The following is a 14,025-nucleotide window of genomic DNA, read 5'->3' as shown; positions in this document are numbered from 1 at the left end:
GTCGAACCCAAGCATTCCTGTTAATGGGGGTGTTGTTTCACATATGTTTAAAGAAGCTGAACTGTGGGTGCTGCTGAGAGGGGCAAAAAAAGCCTTTGTCATTAGGTACATCTTTGTCATCTCCTGGTCTGATCCACTGGCCAAGGTTGCAAGGAGAGTGGAGTAATCCACCAAGATGACTCTTACTTGCTCTTTTAGTCCTTCTAACGTCCACTTTGGGTTTTCCTGTCTTGGGTGTCCCTTCCTTACCTCTGTTCCACAGCTGCAGTGTGCCAGCAACAGCCCATTGCTGTTCTTTTGAAACCATGTTAAGTATTTCTTTGCAGCCATGTATTTGAATTTGCTTCAATGCAGGTTATTCCAGCCCCTCCCATTTTCACCATTGGGCAGATAATGAAAATCCTTCTAAAAAAGGGAGACTAGGTATTTAAGTAGTTTGTTTGGCCATAAGTTTCATGTCTGAAATGGCATTGACTCAACTGATATTTTTAATATTTATATCTACTCCTGCATAGCTTTTAATTTGCATCAAATCTAGTATAAAAAGAGAAAAAAAACTGCTTTTCCTTGGCGTTTTTATAGGTGGCAGTATTTGAATATCATGTTTATGTTGCATGCAGTCTCTGGGAGAAAGGTCATTTTAGAATGGGTATAAACAATTTCAGCTAGGAGAAATGGGGTGAGCCCAAACAACTTGTCTATAAAATGAGAAAAAATTTGTTCATCCTTTTTTCCCCTGATTGGTTCTTAAAAGCAAAGGGGGTATTCCTTGCTTGTTAATTTTAAGTTAGGAACCACTTAATACTTGAAAATTAAAAGTAAGAAAGAAAATAATTAGCTTCTGTTTTATGTGGTTTATTTCTTTTTCTCTTGCCCTTATTTTCAATGCTGAAGTGTTTGTAATCCCTTTTTCACAATTGTCTTCTGTGGTAATGATTGTCATGTCAGAGAATATTAGTTTGTTTAGGCAGCTTGTGCTTTGAAAGGTAGTGATTCCTAGCAAGTTCTAAATTCATACAAATACTGGTTATAATTATATATTGACACAACTATTTTTTGGGATTCAGGTATTTTGTGTTCATCAGTTAGTTGATTCTAGAAGCACTGCTTTGTGAGTGTAAAATATGTACATGTACATACAATCTGTGTAATATATTACATGCATTATAATTATCAACAAATCAGCCTTTTTATCTTTCTGGGAACCAGTGTCTATTATGCTTTTGATAATGCTTTTCCCAATTAAAACACTATGATTTGAATATTGCTGTTGGAGTGACTGTGCAAGCAAACAGAATATTAATGGAGAAAATACTCTTTGTTTTTGTTGTAGGCATTACCACCAGCTCCAGTTCAGAATCACACAAACAAGCATCAAGTATTCAATGCATCTCTCCAAGATCATATTTATCCAAGCTGTTTTGGGAGCACTCCAGATTGGAATAGCTCTAAATTTATAAGTCTTTGGGGTTCAGAGGTGATGAATGACAAGAACTGGAATCCTGCTACATTTTTGCCTGACACAATTCCTGGTGAGGGTTTGTTACTTCTTCACACTGACTAGTTAAAAGCCTTATGTTTTATGTTTCTTTTCAGGAATGGTGGGTTTTATCACCATGGTTTTATAAGATGTGATTCTGGCAGATTTGCTGCCACTTCTACTCCAGTTGGGCTGAAAATTGGAAAATAAATTCTTACATACTGGGGAGAAGATGCTAAAGGCAAACAAATAATGTGCTGGTTTTCGCCAATGGTCACTGCAGAGTTATGTTTGTCTTCAGAAGTTTAGTATTGTAAAGGGAAACTTAAATAACTTCTAGACTTCTCCACAAAAGCCTGCCTTATTTCTGCAGTGTAGTAAGAGCACTGGTAACGAGGCACTGTGTCCTACTTCTTGTAATGCACACAGATAACCACATTGTCATTCAGAAAGAGGCATAAATCAAGAAAAAGATTAATTTAAGCCAAGAAGCATTTAGAAATCCTAATGGTTAAAGTGAAAGAGAGTAAAGGGAAAACTGGAGAGAGAGAAATCTTTCCTTTCACATCCTAGCAAGTACTAAAAAGCCTTTTTTATTTCCTTTGTTTTGTATGAAAAAGGAGGCTTGGGGGTTTTGTGTGTTGGCTTTCTTTTTCAGACTCATCTACTGCTAAGTTGTTCAAGCTACTACAGTGATACTGAAAAAGAAAGTCATTAAAAACATTCAGAAAACTTCCCCAGTAGGACAGCTCATCCATTTACAAATATACTTGTGTGTAGCTGTTCCAACAGATGGCTGGTGGCAGGTCTATCACAAAGGTGTTTCTGGAATTTCAAATTAATTAATAAATGGTTTATAATTTTGTACTGATAAAAGGATATTTTGTTCCATCTTTTAATTTTATTGTGACCTACCTGGATTTCAGATAGTGGATGTTATATATTTAGCGTGTTAAAATGTTGACCAATTAAAATTTTTCAGTTATAAATGGGTGAAGATATCTGTAGCACATTTGCTACTTTTTAACACATTTAGTAACATTCTTAGAATCCTGTCTTTAGGGTTTGTGGTTGTGCTCTGTTACTTTCCAGCACATTTTGTTACAGCTACATTATCTGGGAGGATGGAGAGGGAAAGGAGGATTCCCTTCTCTAATCCTACTGAGCCAACATTAACAATATATCCTATGTCTGCTGCATCTGAATTATTGAACGTGTAATTCTAAATCCTGTGAAGACACTTCAGTAATTATGTGATTCTTAATTACTCCATGTGTTTCAATTGAAGGGAGTGATATATTAGCACCAGCACTCTCAGAAATAAGACCCGAAGCACTTCCTACTACTTCCAGCAATGAAACAACAGCAGTTACTGACAGCAAAGAGAAAAAAAATGCTGCTAAGAAGAAATGTCTGTACAATTTCCAGGATGCCTTTATGGAAGCTAATAAAGTTGTCATGGCAACCTCTTCTGCCACTTCTTCTGTCTCCTGCACAGCAACTACAGTGCAGTCAAGCAGCAACCAGTTCAAAGTATCATCCAAGAGACCTTCATCGATAGGTAAGGATTTGTAACTCACACACAGCTTCAGTAACTGGCTCAAGTACATGCAGCTAACTGTAAGGATTTATATAAGTGTTTACCTTAGTAATATCATGTATCTTGATGATTTGTCTTAATTGCTGTTATTATTCTTGAGTTAGTCTCTGTACTTCTGCATTGAAGAACTTTGTGAAAGACCTTGATGTTACAGTTTGAAATTGGGAATAGAAATTAGTTGAAATACTGCTTATTTTTATAGAAGCTGAGAATATACAGTACTTTATGTGATTTTATGATAGTTTATGGAGATTTACTAATTATTTTTAACTGTAGGTGGTTTCTTTTTTTCCACCAATTTAGGTGAAGTGTTCCACAATATTAATAAAGAGGACCATAGACATTCTGCACCAGTTGCACCACGAAATAGTCCTACCAGTTTAGCATCCCTTCCTTCACTGTCTCCTGCTGCACTGTCTCCAGCCTCCACACCACATCTTCCAAACCTTGCTGCTCCTTCTTTTCCCAAAACTGCTGCAACAGCTCCTGGATTTGTGGATCCTCATTCAGGTCTTTGTCCTACCACAGTTGCACCTCCTACTTCAACCACAGACAGCTCTGTAAGTGCCCCACCAAGTGTCTGCAGGTAAGTTTGTTGTTATTCTTGCCATTCTTTTTTATTGATTAGAAAGGAAATGGAAAGACAGATACCTCTTCTTCTTTGCCACTGATTGTAATATGAAAGCTGTGTTTGTGTTCAGCAAATGAAACCAAGTGCAGATACTCAGTATGTAACTTGGTGTGAGACTTCACAAATATGATTTCCATTGTGAAGTCCAGTTACTGAATTTAGAGGCTTGAAAAAAATGTTTGCTCACTTACAGAAATATTGCCTGGTATATACAAGTCGAACTGTCCTTTCTTACTCTAATTGCTGGTTAATGATTGCTGCTGCTGAGACACAAACCTCTTGTATAACATACCTGTTTTCTGTCATTTTGGCATTACATGGCAAGCAGGAATGGAAAGCTGTGAAAACTTACTCTTAATTTAGTCATAATTTAGTTCAAAATATAAAGAGGTCATACAGGTCCTGAAACCTGCGATGTAGTCATACATTTTCCTAACTACATTTTCCTAGACTCCATAGATATCAGTCCTGCTGTTTATACAGTGGTTTTAGTATGGAAGAATGTTGTGGTTTCTGAAGGTTGTCAAAGGTCTTGGAGGTGGGAAGGACTTTGGTGGAGCTGTCTTCTGGTAGTGTTATGTACTGTGGTAGGCTGACAATGGTGGCAGCTCTTTGATGTGCCTGAAGGGTGGAGGCATAACAGAAAAGCAGTTGAGTCATTGCTCTAAGCTCTCTGACCTGGAGGGCTGTGATCATGGATGTTATGAATGTAGTCTCCTGGCTGCTGTAAGTTTTTGGAAGATGGTGTGAGATTTAGGTAGAATTTGGTAAATGCTTCTAAAAATGTCCTTGTTTCTGTTATCAGCTGGTTTTATTGATGGCATCTCAAGATAAGTAACTGTTCTTTCATACTTGAGAAACTATCACAATTTTGTAAAGAATTTTTCTTATGTAGTGCAGGGAGATAATTGAATATGGACACAGTAGAAATCCAACTTCTTATCATTGTTTCCAGGTGCTAACATGATATTTTTAGTTTAGGAAAAAAAAAAAAAATGAACTGAGAGAGACCCAGAAGCAGTGAGTGACTGCGTTCTGGGGAGGGGAAGTGAGGTTAGAAAGATTTATACATATTCTGAAGATAAGGCAGACTATGGACTGTTTTCACCTTTCTAACATAGGAACAAACAAATACTAATGATAGAGAGGGAATTTTTTAAATACTACTTTATTTTGAAGCAAAATTGTCTCTGTTTTAGAAGACCTGGGTAGTAGAAATGTTGTGTGCACAGTTACACAGAGCTCTGGGGGAATCAAGTGCCATGTACCTGTTTATTGAAGAGATGTGCTAGTATTTCCCCTTCAAAATCAAGTTGCAGACAGGGTAATGGAAACTTAGCTTTTAGCTGACCTTGGATTTTTTTTTTTTTTAAAGTGAAGAGCTTGAAAATCTATCTAAAACCAGAAGATTTGCAAGTGCATTTGAAACCTTGATGTTACAGGTGGTAAGAGGGGCAACAGTTTCAAAACTCTTCCATTAAGAAAAGCTAGAGTCACTACTTCTAAAATACTTCACCTTTTAAAGCCAGGAAGAGCTGTTCCAAAACTCACTCTCTAGGCTGCTTTTTCAGGGCACGACTACATTTGTTTTTTGTAGATCACTTTCCTGTGTATCATTTTATCCTACTGCTTGGTTTTGAATGGCTCCATTTGCAAGTTAGTGGATGAAGTTTGAGAACCATTGTTCCTGTTAGAGGCAGGAACATGTGTATATATTTTTAAAAAAAACATTATTAGTAGTATTAGTATATAACATTATGTACCTTATTTATTTTCATTAGGGTTTTATAAGCCTTTTTTTAATTTCACACAGTGATCCTGATTGTGAGGGCCATCGCTGTGAGAACAGTAACACGTACGATCATCAGCAGTATGATGGAGAGGAGAGCCAGGATGAAGATAGCTGTTCAGAGCATAGCTCCAGTACCTCAACTTCCACAAATCAGAAGGAAGGAAAATACTGTGACTGCTGTTACTGTGAGTTCTTCGGCCATGGAGGAGTAAGTTTTTGTATTTTAAATTGCTTTTGTTTGCTTTTTTGTCAGTTGCTCATCGTGAGGTTGCATGTGATTTATCAGACTGCATCTTAGGGGATGGCATTGGAACTCACTCGAGAAGTTGTAAAAGGAGTTAAAAAGTAATTTTCCTCTTTGAAACGAAGGATTGAAATAAACCTTTCCAGTTCAAAGCATTTAAGAGCAATAAAAATGACTAAAAGATTTAGGCAGCAACTGACTTGGATACTAGATGCCATGTTTGCAAACTGCAAACAGGGGCATTGAGCCATTTAAATAACTTTACAAAATTCATTTGCTCCTCTCTAGTACTGTAGTTACAATGAATGTGACTGTGTAAAAGTACCCTTTATATAGGATATTAGTTCAAATCTTGATGGCAATTTGTGAGCTAGTCTGCTAGCTGTAAAAATAGCAATCCTCAAAGTACTCAATACTTTTTTTTTATAAAGGAGGAAAAAAAAAGAGAAAAAACTCTAGGTTCTTAGCTAAAATATAGCACATTGATTTTTTTCTTAATTTGTAAATCTATGTATGGCCTGTTTTAATAATCAGTTTACTGGTACAATTTAAGTCAGTGGTATTTTTCCTATTTCAAGTACAAGCTCAGTTTATTTGCCATGTATTTGATCAGGTCAGTTTCATCTTAGTTCTTCAAGTGAATTAAAAGCCCCTGCCCTGCTGGCTGAAAGGGGCCAGGGAGGGCATCCCATTTCTCCTTGAACGTTCCCACCATGTCCATGCTTGATTTGTGTTTCATAGTTACCTGACTGCCCAATAAGTTATTCATTTTGCTGAGTGGCAGAATGTGACAGGATTTTTAAGTTAATAGGCTTTGTTTTCCTGGTGTAGTGAGTTGAACTGGTGTAGCTGCAAACAGATGGGCACCAGGTCTGGTACAGGAGCAGAGAGGATAAGGCATCAGGAGGGGAGAGGCAGGAACAGTGGTTGGAAACACAGATATGGAATACGATGCAAGGATTCCACTTGCAGCAGTGTTAAGTTATTGATGGGAGGCTGAGCTGGCAGGCTTCAGTGCAGGATAACCAGCCCTTCACAGGTACAGCTCAGAGCCTGTGTAACCCAACCTCTGAAACAGATTTCATGGGAAATAACAGCAAACATCTGCTCCTTTGAAATTTTCAAATACGGCATACCAATCACAAGAGAATATGGAAATAAAAGTTACAGTATTTTTTCCTACTTTTAAAGGTTATTTCTTTGTCTTCTTACTCGTGCCATCCTCCTCAAGATCAGCTGTTCTTTCAGTTGGAAAATGTAGTTCAGAAGCCAGCACCAAGTCTGGCAGGTTGCTGCCTGTTAAATACACTTTAGGTTCACATACAGACAAGGAGTTTGATAGTCAGGTTTGGACCTCCCATGTCATTTGAAGGGAGAATATTTTGATATTTCAAAATTTCCAAAGCATTAAGTCAGTGACATTTTTCCATTTAGTCACTAAATTTTTGTTGCGTGTCCTTCAGCCTCCAGCTGCACCAACCAGTAGAAATTACGCAGAGATGCGAGAAAAGCTTCGTTTACGTTTAACAAAGAGGAAAGAGGAGCAGCCGAAGAAACCAGATCAGATCTCTGAAAGGGAAAGTGTTGTTGACCATCGAAAGGTGGAAGACTTGCTACAGTTTATAAACAGCTCTGAAACCAAACCTGTAAGCAGTTCTCGTGCAGCCAAGCGAGCCAGGCATAAGCAAAGAAAGGTAAGACATGAAAGTATGTTTATCCTAGACCTCACACTTTGGAATCTGTGCACACCCCTCAAGTATGCCACTGTATACTGATTTATCCTAATGCTGTAATTGTGCTTTGTGGTACATTGCCAGTGTTTATTTTTACACAACTGGCTTACTTGTTTGGGGGCTATCTGACTTATGTACTAGACTGGGACGATTCCTGAAAATGCCATTGTCGTGTGTTTTGGTGCAAGTCAGCTTTATGTTGGAATTGCCCACACTTCAGAAGGTTATTTCTGAGTATCAGAAATGTTACAAATTTTATTGTTTTGTAGCATTGACATTTAAAAGTGAAGTTATAAAGTCAGTGTTTCTGTACTGGGTAATAGTTTTGATAAAGTATCTCTGTAGGAAACCAGGAATTTGGTATTTTTAGAATAATTGCACTGAGCACCTTGCTGTCCTGATTGACAGAGGTTAAGTGCTGTGCCACGTGATGACACAAAGGGTTATCCCAAGCTGGAGTGGCAGGCTGCAGAGAGGGGGCAGGGAAGAAGAAATTACAGGTTGCTTTCAAATGAAAATTGGCAAAAAAGGTTTCTTAAAAACTCCCATGTGTAATAGTGAAATGAGTCTTGGGAAACAGTATTTGCTGAGGATAATACAGAGGAAATATGAAAAAGGAATAACAGAGGAAATACCCTTTTTTTTTTAAAGTTGAAACAGAGAGGAAACCTTTTCTTAGAGCAATTTAAGTATCAGCCATAAGTATAAAGTTCAAGGCACAATGTAATTGGTTGCTAAATGTTTTTGATTTCTGGTAAGTGTGTTATGTGTTCACACTGTAAATATTTTCTGGTTTGTGGATTACCTTCTGGCACTACTTCTGTATTCTTTAAATGCTTCCATGGGTTTGGAAGACCTAATGTCCACAAGTTAAATTCTTTATGTTCATGTTGAAGCACTGTTCAGTGTCTTGAGGGTTTAGTGGATTTTTATAAATAAAATTAACTTGGTGAAATTTGCAGTGCAAAATTCACTTTACTCTTACAGTGCGGTTTGAGCGTAAGAAAATTCCCATAGGGTCATTCTCATGAGTAATTCCCATTTTTTTGAATGACTTCTGTAACTGTGAAAAAATAATGCCATACAGGCGCCTCTAAATGTGCAAGAAAATAAATGGTCATAGTTGTTCTCATTGTATGACTTTGTTTCATTTTGCTCATGATGCAAGATCAGTGCTGCCCAACAGAGTTTCAGGCATTGGCAGCAATGGCTGGCAGAATCCCTTGTGTCTTTGTTTTGATTAATGAACTAATGGCTGACAATGGAAAACTGCCATTCGTAGGGTTTTTGACAACTTCTAATGTAACTATTATTTGTTTAGTGTTTTGGTACAGAATGTTTTTAACTATTTTTCTTCTTAACATTCCTGATCTCTGAAAGAGAGCAACTCTGCTACCATAGCAAGAGAACAGGTAAATGATACCTGATGCAAGCTTGAGTTACCTTAGAAACACATGCAGTCTTTGAGAAGGAAGCTGAATGTTTTGTGACTATAGAAAACTTTGACCTGAAGTTAGGCTTAGCAATAGGGAAGGAAAGATCAACAGCTGGTATTAACAATGGTCAAACGAGTTACAGAAACAGAAAATGTGAATAGGGAAAGGATTGTAATATATTTAAAAGGCAGCCTTTGTATACTTATTTGCTTGCTCTGCAGAGTTACAGATTAAATATTTTCATATGTTCACATCCTAGGATTTATAACGTTCATAAAGAAAAGTAGTAATAATCCCTAAAACTCTTTAATTTCCAACATATTTGTCACTTTCAATAAACCTGTTGTTACTTTGCAGCTTGAAGAAAAAGCTCGACTTGAAGCTGAAGCCAGGGAGAGGGAACATCACCAGCTGCTTGAGGAGCAGAGGCGGCGTGAGGAAGAGGAAGAAGAGAGACTGAAACAGGAATTACAGCGGCTCCAAGAGCTTCAGCAGTTGCGGGCTGTAAAGAAAAAGAAGAAAGAGAGAACAAGTAAGGACTGTCCGAAGGCAGAGCTGCTCACTAGGAACTGCCAGGCAGTGAAGGAACCTGTCCCAAACACCCCTGAAGACATTCAGAATGGTACCCTTGAGCAATCAGAAAAGATAGAAACCTCAGCTGGTTCACTGTCACGACATGTGAATCACACAGAACAGAGGCCAGTTCTAGAGACGGGCTGTGAACTGTCCAATCCTGTCAGCACTAGAGACTCAAAGCTGCTTTATCAGAAAGAGGGCACTGTAAAGCAGCATGAGCCCCTCTCTTTTCTGCTTGATATTATGCATCAACATAAAGAAGGAAACAGCAAACAGAAACTAAAACAGATGAACAAACAGTGTGTTGAACAAGTGAAAAAGCCTGTTGAATCCCCCAAAGCAGCTGAGATTCAGACTAAAACCAGAAACCAAATAGAATCCAAAGCAAAAGCAGCAGAGCTCCCAACACTTGCAGAACCTAAAAAGGATGAGAAGAAATTAAACAATAGCAACAAAAAACAGTTAAACCATGTAAAGGAAGAGAAAGCACCCGTAACAAGTGAATCCCCATCACCAAGTGAACAGCAGCAAAACAATAAGCTAATACTTGCAGATTCTCCTCAACCAAAAGGCAAGAACAAGAAAAACAAGAAGAAAAAAGGAGACAAAGTCAACAATTCCATTGGTAAGTGTGTAAGAATGTTGAAGAACGTGGCTTATGTTCTGTTCTTAACGTTTAATTCCAGAAGTCTGACATATTTACCTTCAGGCATTCCTGCCAATGCCAGTCAGAGAAACTGAAAGACTGGTGTCAGGAAAAGTCAAGTCATCGGAATTTCAACAATTAAGAGATGGATAACATTTTAGTAAAGACGTGTAGGATGCTTTCAAAAACAAATGAATAAGCATATGCTCTAGGTTTTCTAGGGGGCTTTGTCAGTTAGGCTTTCTGGGAGACTGGCTTTCTTTTCTTGCTTAAAGTAAATATATTGTTTAATTCAATAGTATGTTGAAATCCATTTTGAATTTCTTTAAAAGCAAGATTGTTTCTCATACAGCACTAAAAGTATAGTGTGAGGTTGGTCTTAGTCTTTAGGCAAGGGAAATAAGGGGTTTCTTCAGCCAAAAATGGTCATTCATGCATAAGTATGCAATTTTTTCTGTGGAAATAATTACTTCCTTATATTAGTTACATCATCAGGTAAATAAATGACTACAGAAACTAATTTACTGGGGTTTTTTTGCCAGAGTGAAAAGTTGTAGTGGGATGTGAATTAGTTGATAAAGTTGAGTGTATTCTCCATATTTACTCAACAGAATTCTTTTTATTTCTCAGAAATAATAAAACTGTAAAAGATTGGGTTAAGTCAAGCAAGTTGCACTTGAATAATTTTATTTACAACTTATTTTTTTGTTTGCCTGAACACATCCAACAGCTAACAGCAGAGCTGAGAAGCACACACAGTTCTGGCCCATTGGCTTTGTCAGCACCATAGTCAAACTGCTGTTCTCAGGCACCTCTTTATTCCTGCACATTCTGGGTCCCTACTGAGACTACCAGTTGGGATGGCAGCTTTGTGGTGTGGACATGTGTCTGCTTGGAGCACCCAGTCATTCCCCTGGGATCACCTGGTAGCTGAGTGGTAATGTTGCATGAATTTAGTGTACACCAGTTCTTGCTGCTGTTCTGACTGTAAGCACAGCAAGACAGGAGACCTTCATGCCTTGGCAGTCTCTGCCAGTGTTTCAGAATATTTAACATTTGTTAAGCTTTGTTACAAAAATGTACAACTAATTCCTGGTTGCAGGAAGTGCTAGGTTGTCTTTCTTTTAGTGACTTCATGTTTGGATTGGATCAGCCCACTATCTTTGTTTTTAATCTGATGCCTAATGTTTTCATTCTCTGTCAGTCGAGCAGCAATACAGTGTGGAACCATTTTCTCTGACACCTTAGTTCTTGTGCATACTCTATTGTGGTGTGTTTGGGTTTTGGTTCTTTTAATTTAACAAGAATGCACTCCAGTGATTGGAGCAAGACAGAGCTCCAGAACTGGCATCAGAAAGAGAAGACTGGAGACATTTGAAAGAGAAAATATGAAAGAGGGTGTTTACTGTAGGAGAATGCAGGTACCTTCCTGCATCTTATCCTCCTCCCTGCCCCCACCATTTTTTTTTCTCCTGGTTAAGTCAAGTGTACTTAATTTCCAAAAGTTAATGATTAAATGTGAAAAAATACAGGGAGGTGTTTCTGAATTTGTCAAGAAAAAATTGTGCTGTTCTCTATAGACTTGGGACTGGATTTTTACTTTAAGTAGTTCTGACTTGAAAGCTACAAGAAAGATACTGTAATACGTGATATTTCATGTAGTTACAATTTTTTTAAGATATAGGGTTGATGTACCAAATCAGCAAAGACACAAAAATTGAACTGAGAAAAAAACAGTAGAACTAGGGTAATTGAGAGAACATGAAAAGAGGGAAACAAAGCTAGGGGGTTTTAACTGAGTTTTCAAATGAAAAGTTAAAGCAGTAAATTTTACTGCTTTTGGTGAGATCTCTGTTTCTTAAAGAAATTTCTTCTGGCAGAGTGTTTTTGCTCCTTGTTATAAAAAGGCTGAAGAAAGCTAGGAGTGTTAGGGGAGCCCTGTGTTTGTAGGGCTTTCTGCTTCCTCAGAAGTAAGTTGAATAGCAAACACATGAAACTGTTAACAACTACCATGAGTTGTCTATTCTGATAATCTCAAGGATTCTGTAGTCAGGTGTGTACTTGGTGGGTTTGGTTACTTTCTTTGTCTCACCTGGTTTTTGAAATTTATTGTAAAGCTGCTTCAGAAATGAGACTGGAGTGTTTATGCAGTGGGAAACTTCAAGAGGAAAATGTTCAAATTGATTTCTACAAAAATGTGTGGTTTCCAATGCATTTCTTTTTAAAGTCCAAAAGAGAGCCATATGCTGAGACAGGACAATATACCAACAGGCTCTATGGTGACTTTTTTGCTCTAGTTGAGTCCATACAATTCAAGTCATATATTATTGTTAAATATTTGGGTTTGGTTATTTTTAAAAAAAGTCTAATGGTTGCTAGCATGAGTTAAACTCTTGCAGACACAGCGTGATCCTCATGTCCCAGAAGGAGTACAGCAACCCAGAAGTTTCCAAGTATTTTTCTTTATAAATACTGTTTTAAAAAATATTTCTAGGGCAACACTTTTAGTAGTAAGACCAAAAATTTCAGGCATTAGACAGCTATGTGATTAAGCAAGCCCTCTGTTTGATTTGGTTACTCTTATGTGCATTCCAGGTTTATGGTACCTTTTGCAGCCCATGCAATCAGTACATTTACTGTTAAAACATCTTTTTTACCAGTGTAACTCCTTCAAGTCTGGGCAGAGATACTAGTATAGGGGTTTTAAGAAATGGCTTTTTTTAATTATAAGTGTGTATTAATTCAGTGTAAACATGAATAATAAATAGACCTTGAGGTTGAGTCAGTTCTCCAAAGACATCTTTAATGCAGCTTCTTCCTCTTTCCTCCCCCCTGCCCAATGGAATCTAACGCAGTGCCATCACTTTTTCTTTGCAGATGATGTATTTCTACCCAAAGACATTGATCTAGACAGTGTGGAAATGGATGAAACAGAACGAGAAGTGGAGTATTTTAAAAGGTAAAGTGCTGTAATCCCTGTGTGTAATGCTGTTGTTGCTTCTTTCCATGTATCATGGTTGTAAAGCTAGGAAAAACAACACCACACCAGCCCCCAAGCTATTAACTAACTCCTGGCAGAAAAACCTGTGTTGTAACACATCAAACCCTGTTACAGCTGACATTCTGAACACTGTAACAATCACCAGATCTGTGATCTGTGGGTGCAGCTCGTGGCCGAATAGCACAAATTCAGAAGCAAGTGCCAGAATTATCTATGTGACCCTCAGGTTCTCATGAAGCCCTTCAGAATATTCTCAGTTACCATTATTTACAAGCAAAGTTTTATGTGAATATTTCTTTTATTTGCCACACAGGCCAAATACTGATTAGTGTTTTGGGTTTTTAAAAAAAAAAAAGTGATTTAGGTTTAAGTTTCCAAACAGATACTTCAGAAAGGTTTGACTGGTTTTTTTTCTTCCTTGTTTACAGAAACTGTTAGTTGGGAATTTTGTAGTGTACATTAAGCAGAGATGTATAACTGTGGGCTAGTGTCTTCCACCAGACTTTAAGGGGAGATGCTTATCCTAGAATCATAGAATGGTTTGCACTGGAAGGAGCATTAAAAACCATCTTGTCCCAACCCCCTTGGCATGGGCAGGGACACCTTCCACTAGAACAAGTTCCTCAAAGCCTCATTCATTGACCTAGTACAGTAAAAGAATAATATAAAACTGTGCTTTTGAAAGTTTTTTCTTCTGTACTTTTTGGTTAATTTTGAGATTTGTGCATCATATTGAGAGTTGAACTCAGTGATCCTAACCCTTCCAACTCAGAATATTCTATGATATTAGTTACCTCTAAATTCCTCAAATATGAGAAGACAGCTCATATTTAAACAGTGTAGCACATGTTCTTCCATAATACTGAAATCTGTTTGAATTTGTTCT

At 37.6% G+C, this 14,025-nt stretch overlaps 1 protein-coding gene across 3 annotated transcripts in view; it reads left to right on the top strand.

Annotated features, from left to right (window-relative positions):
- The window catches only part of FAM193A (family with sequence similarity 193 member A), a 45,602-nt gene that overhangs the window by 28,838 nt on the left and 2,739 nt on the right, over positions 1 to 14,025 (top strand). For all 3 annotated transcript variants that reach the window (XM_041402905.1, XM_041402904.1, XM_041402906.1), the window contains 7 exons: positions 1,334 to 1,532; positions 2,769 to 3,041; positions 3,384 to 3,666; positions 5,525 to 5,711; positions 7,211 to 7,441; positions 9,274 to 10,117; positions 13,016 to 13,097. In XM_041402905.1, the coding sequence (XP_041258839.1) occupies positions 1,334 to 1,532; positions 2,769 to 3,041; positions 3,384 to 3,666; positions 5,525 to 5,711; positions 7,211 to 7,441; positions 9,274 to 10,117; positions 13,016 to 13,097 (2,099 nt within the window). The remainder of the gene's footprint in view (positions 1 to 1,333; positions 1,533 to 2,768; positions 3,042 to 3,383; positions 3,667 to 5,524; positions 5,712 to 7,210; positions 7,442 to 9,273; positions 10,118 to 13,015; positions 13,098 to 14,025) is intronic.

Source organism: Onychostruthus taczanowskii, unplaced genomic scaffold (genome assembly GCF_017590055.1).
Source record: "Onychostruthus taczanowskii isolate IOZ18803 unplaced genomic scaffold, ASM1759005v1 scaffold2, whole genome shotgun sequence".
Taxonomy (NCBI): Eukaryota; Metazoa; Chordata; class Aves; order Passeriformes; family Passeridae; genus Onychostruthus; species Onychostruthus taczanowskii.
The sequence above is the reverse complement of the archived record's forward strand: the minus strand, read 5'-3'. Positions and strand labels throughout refer to the sequence as shown.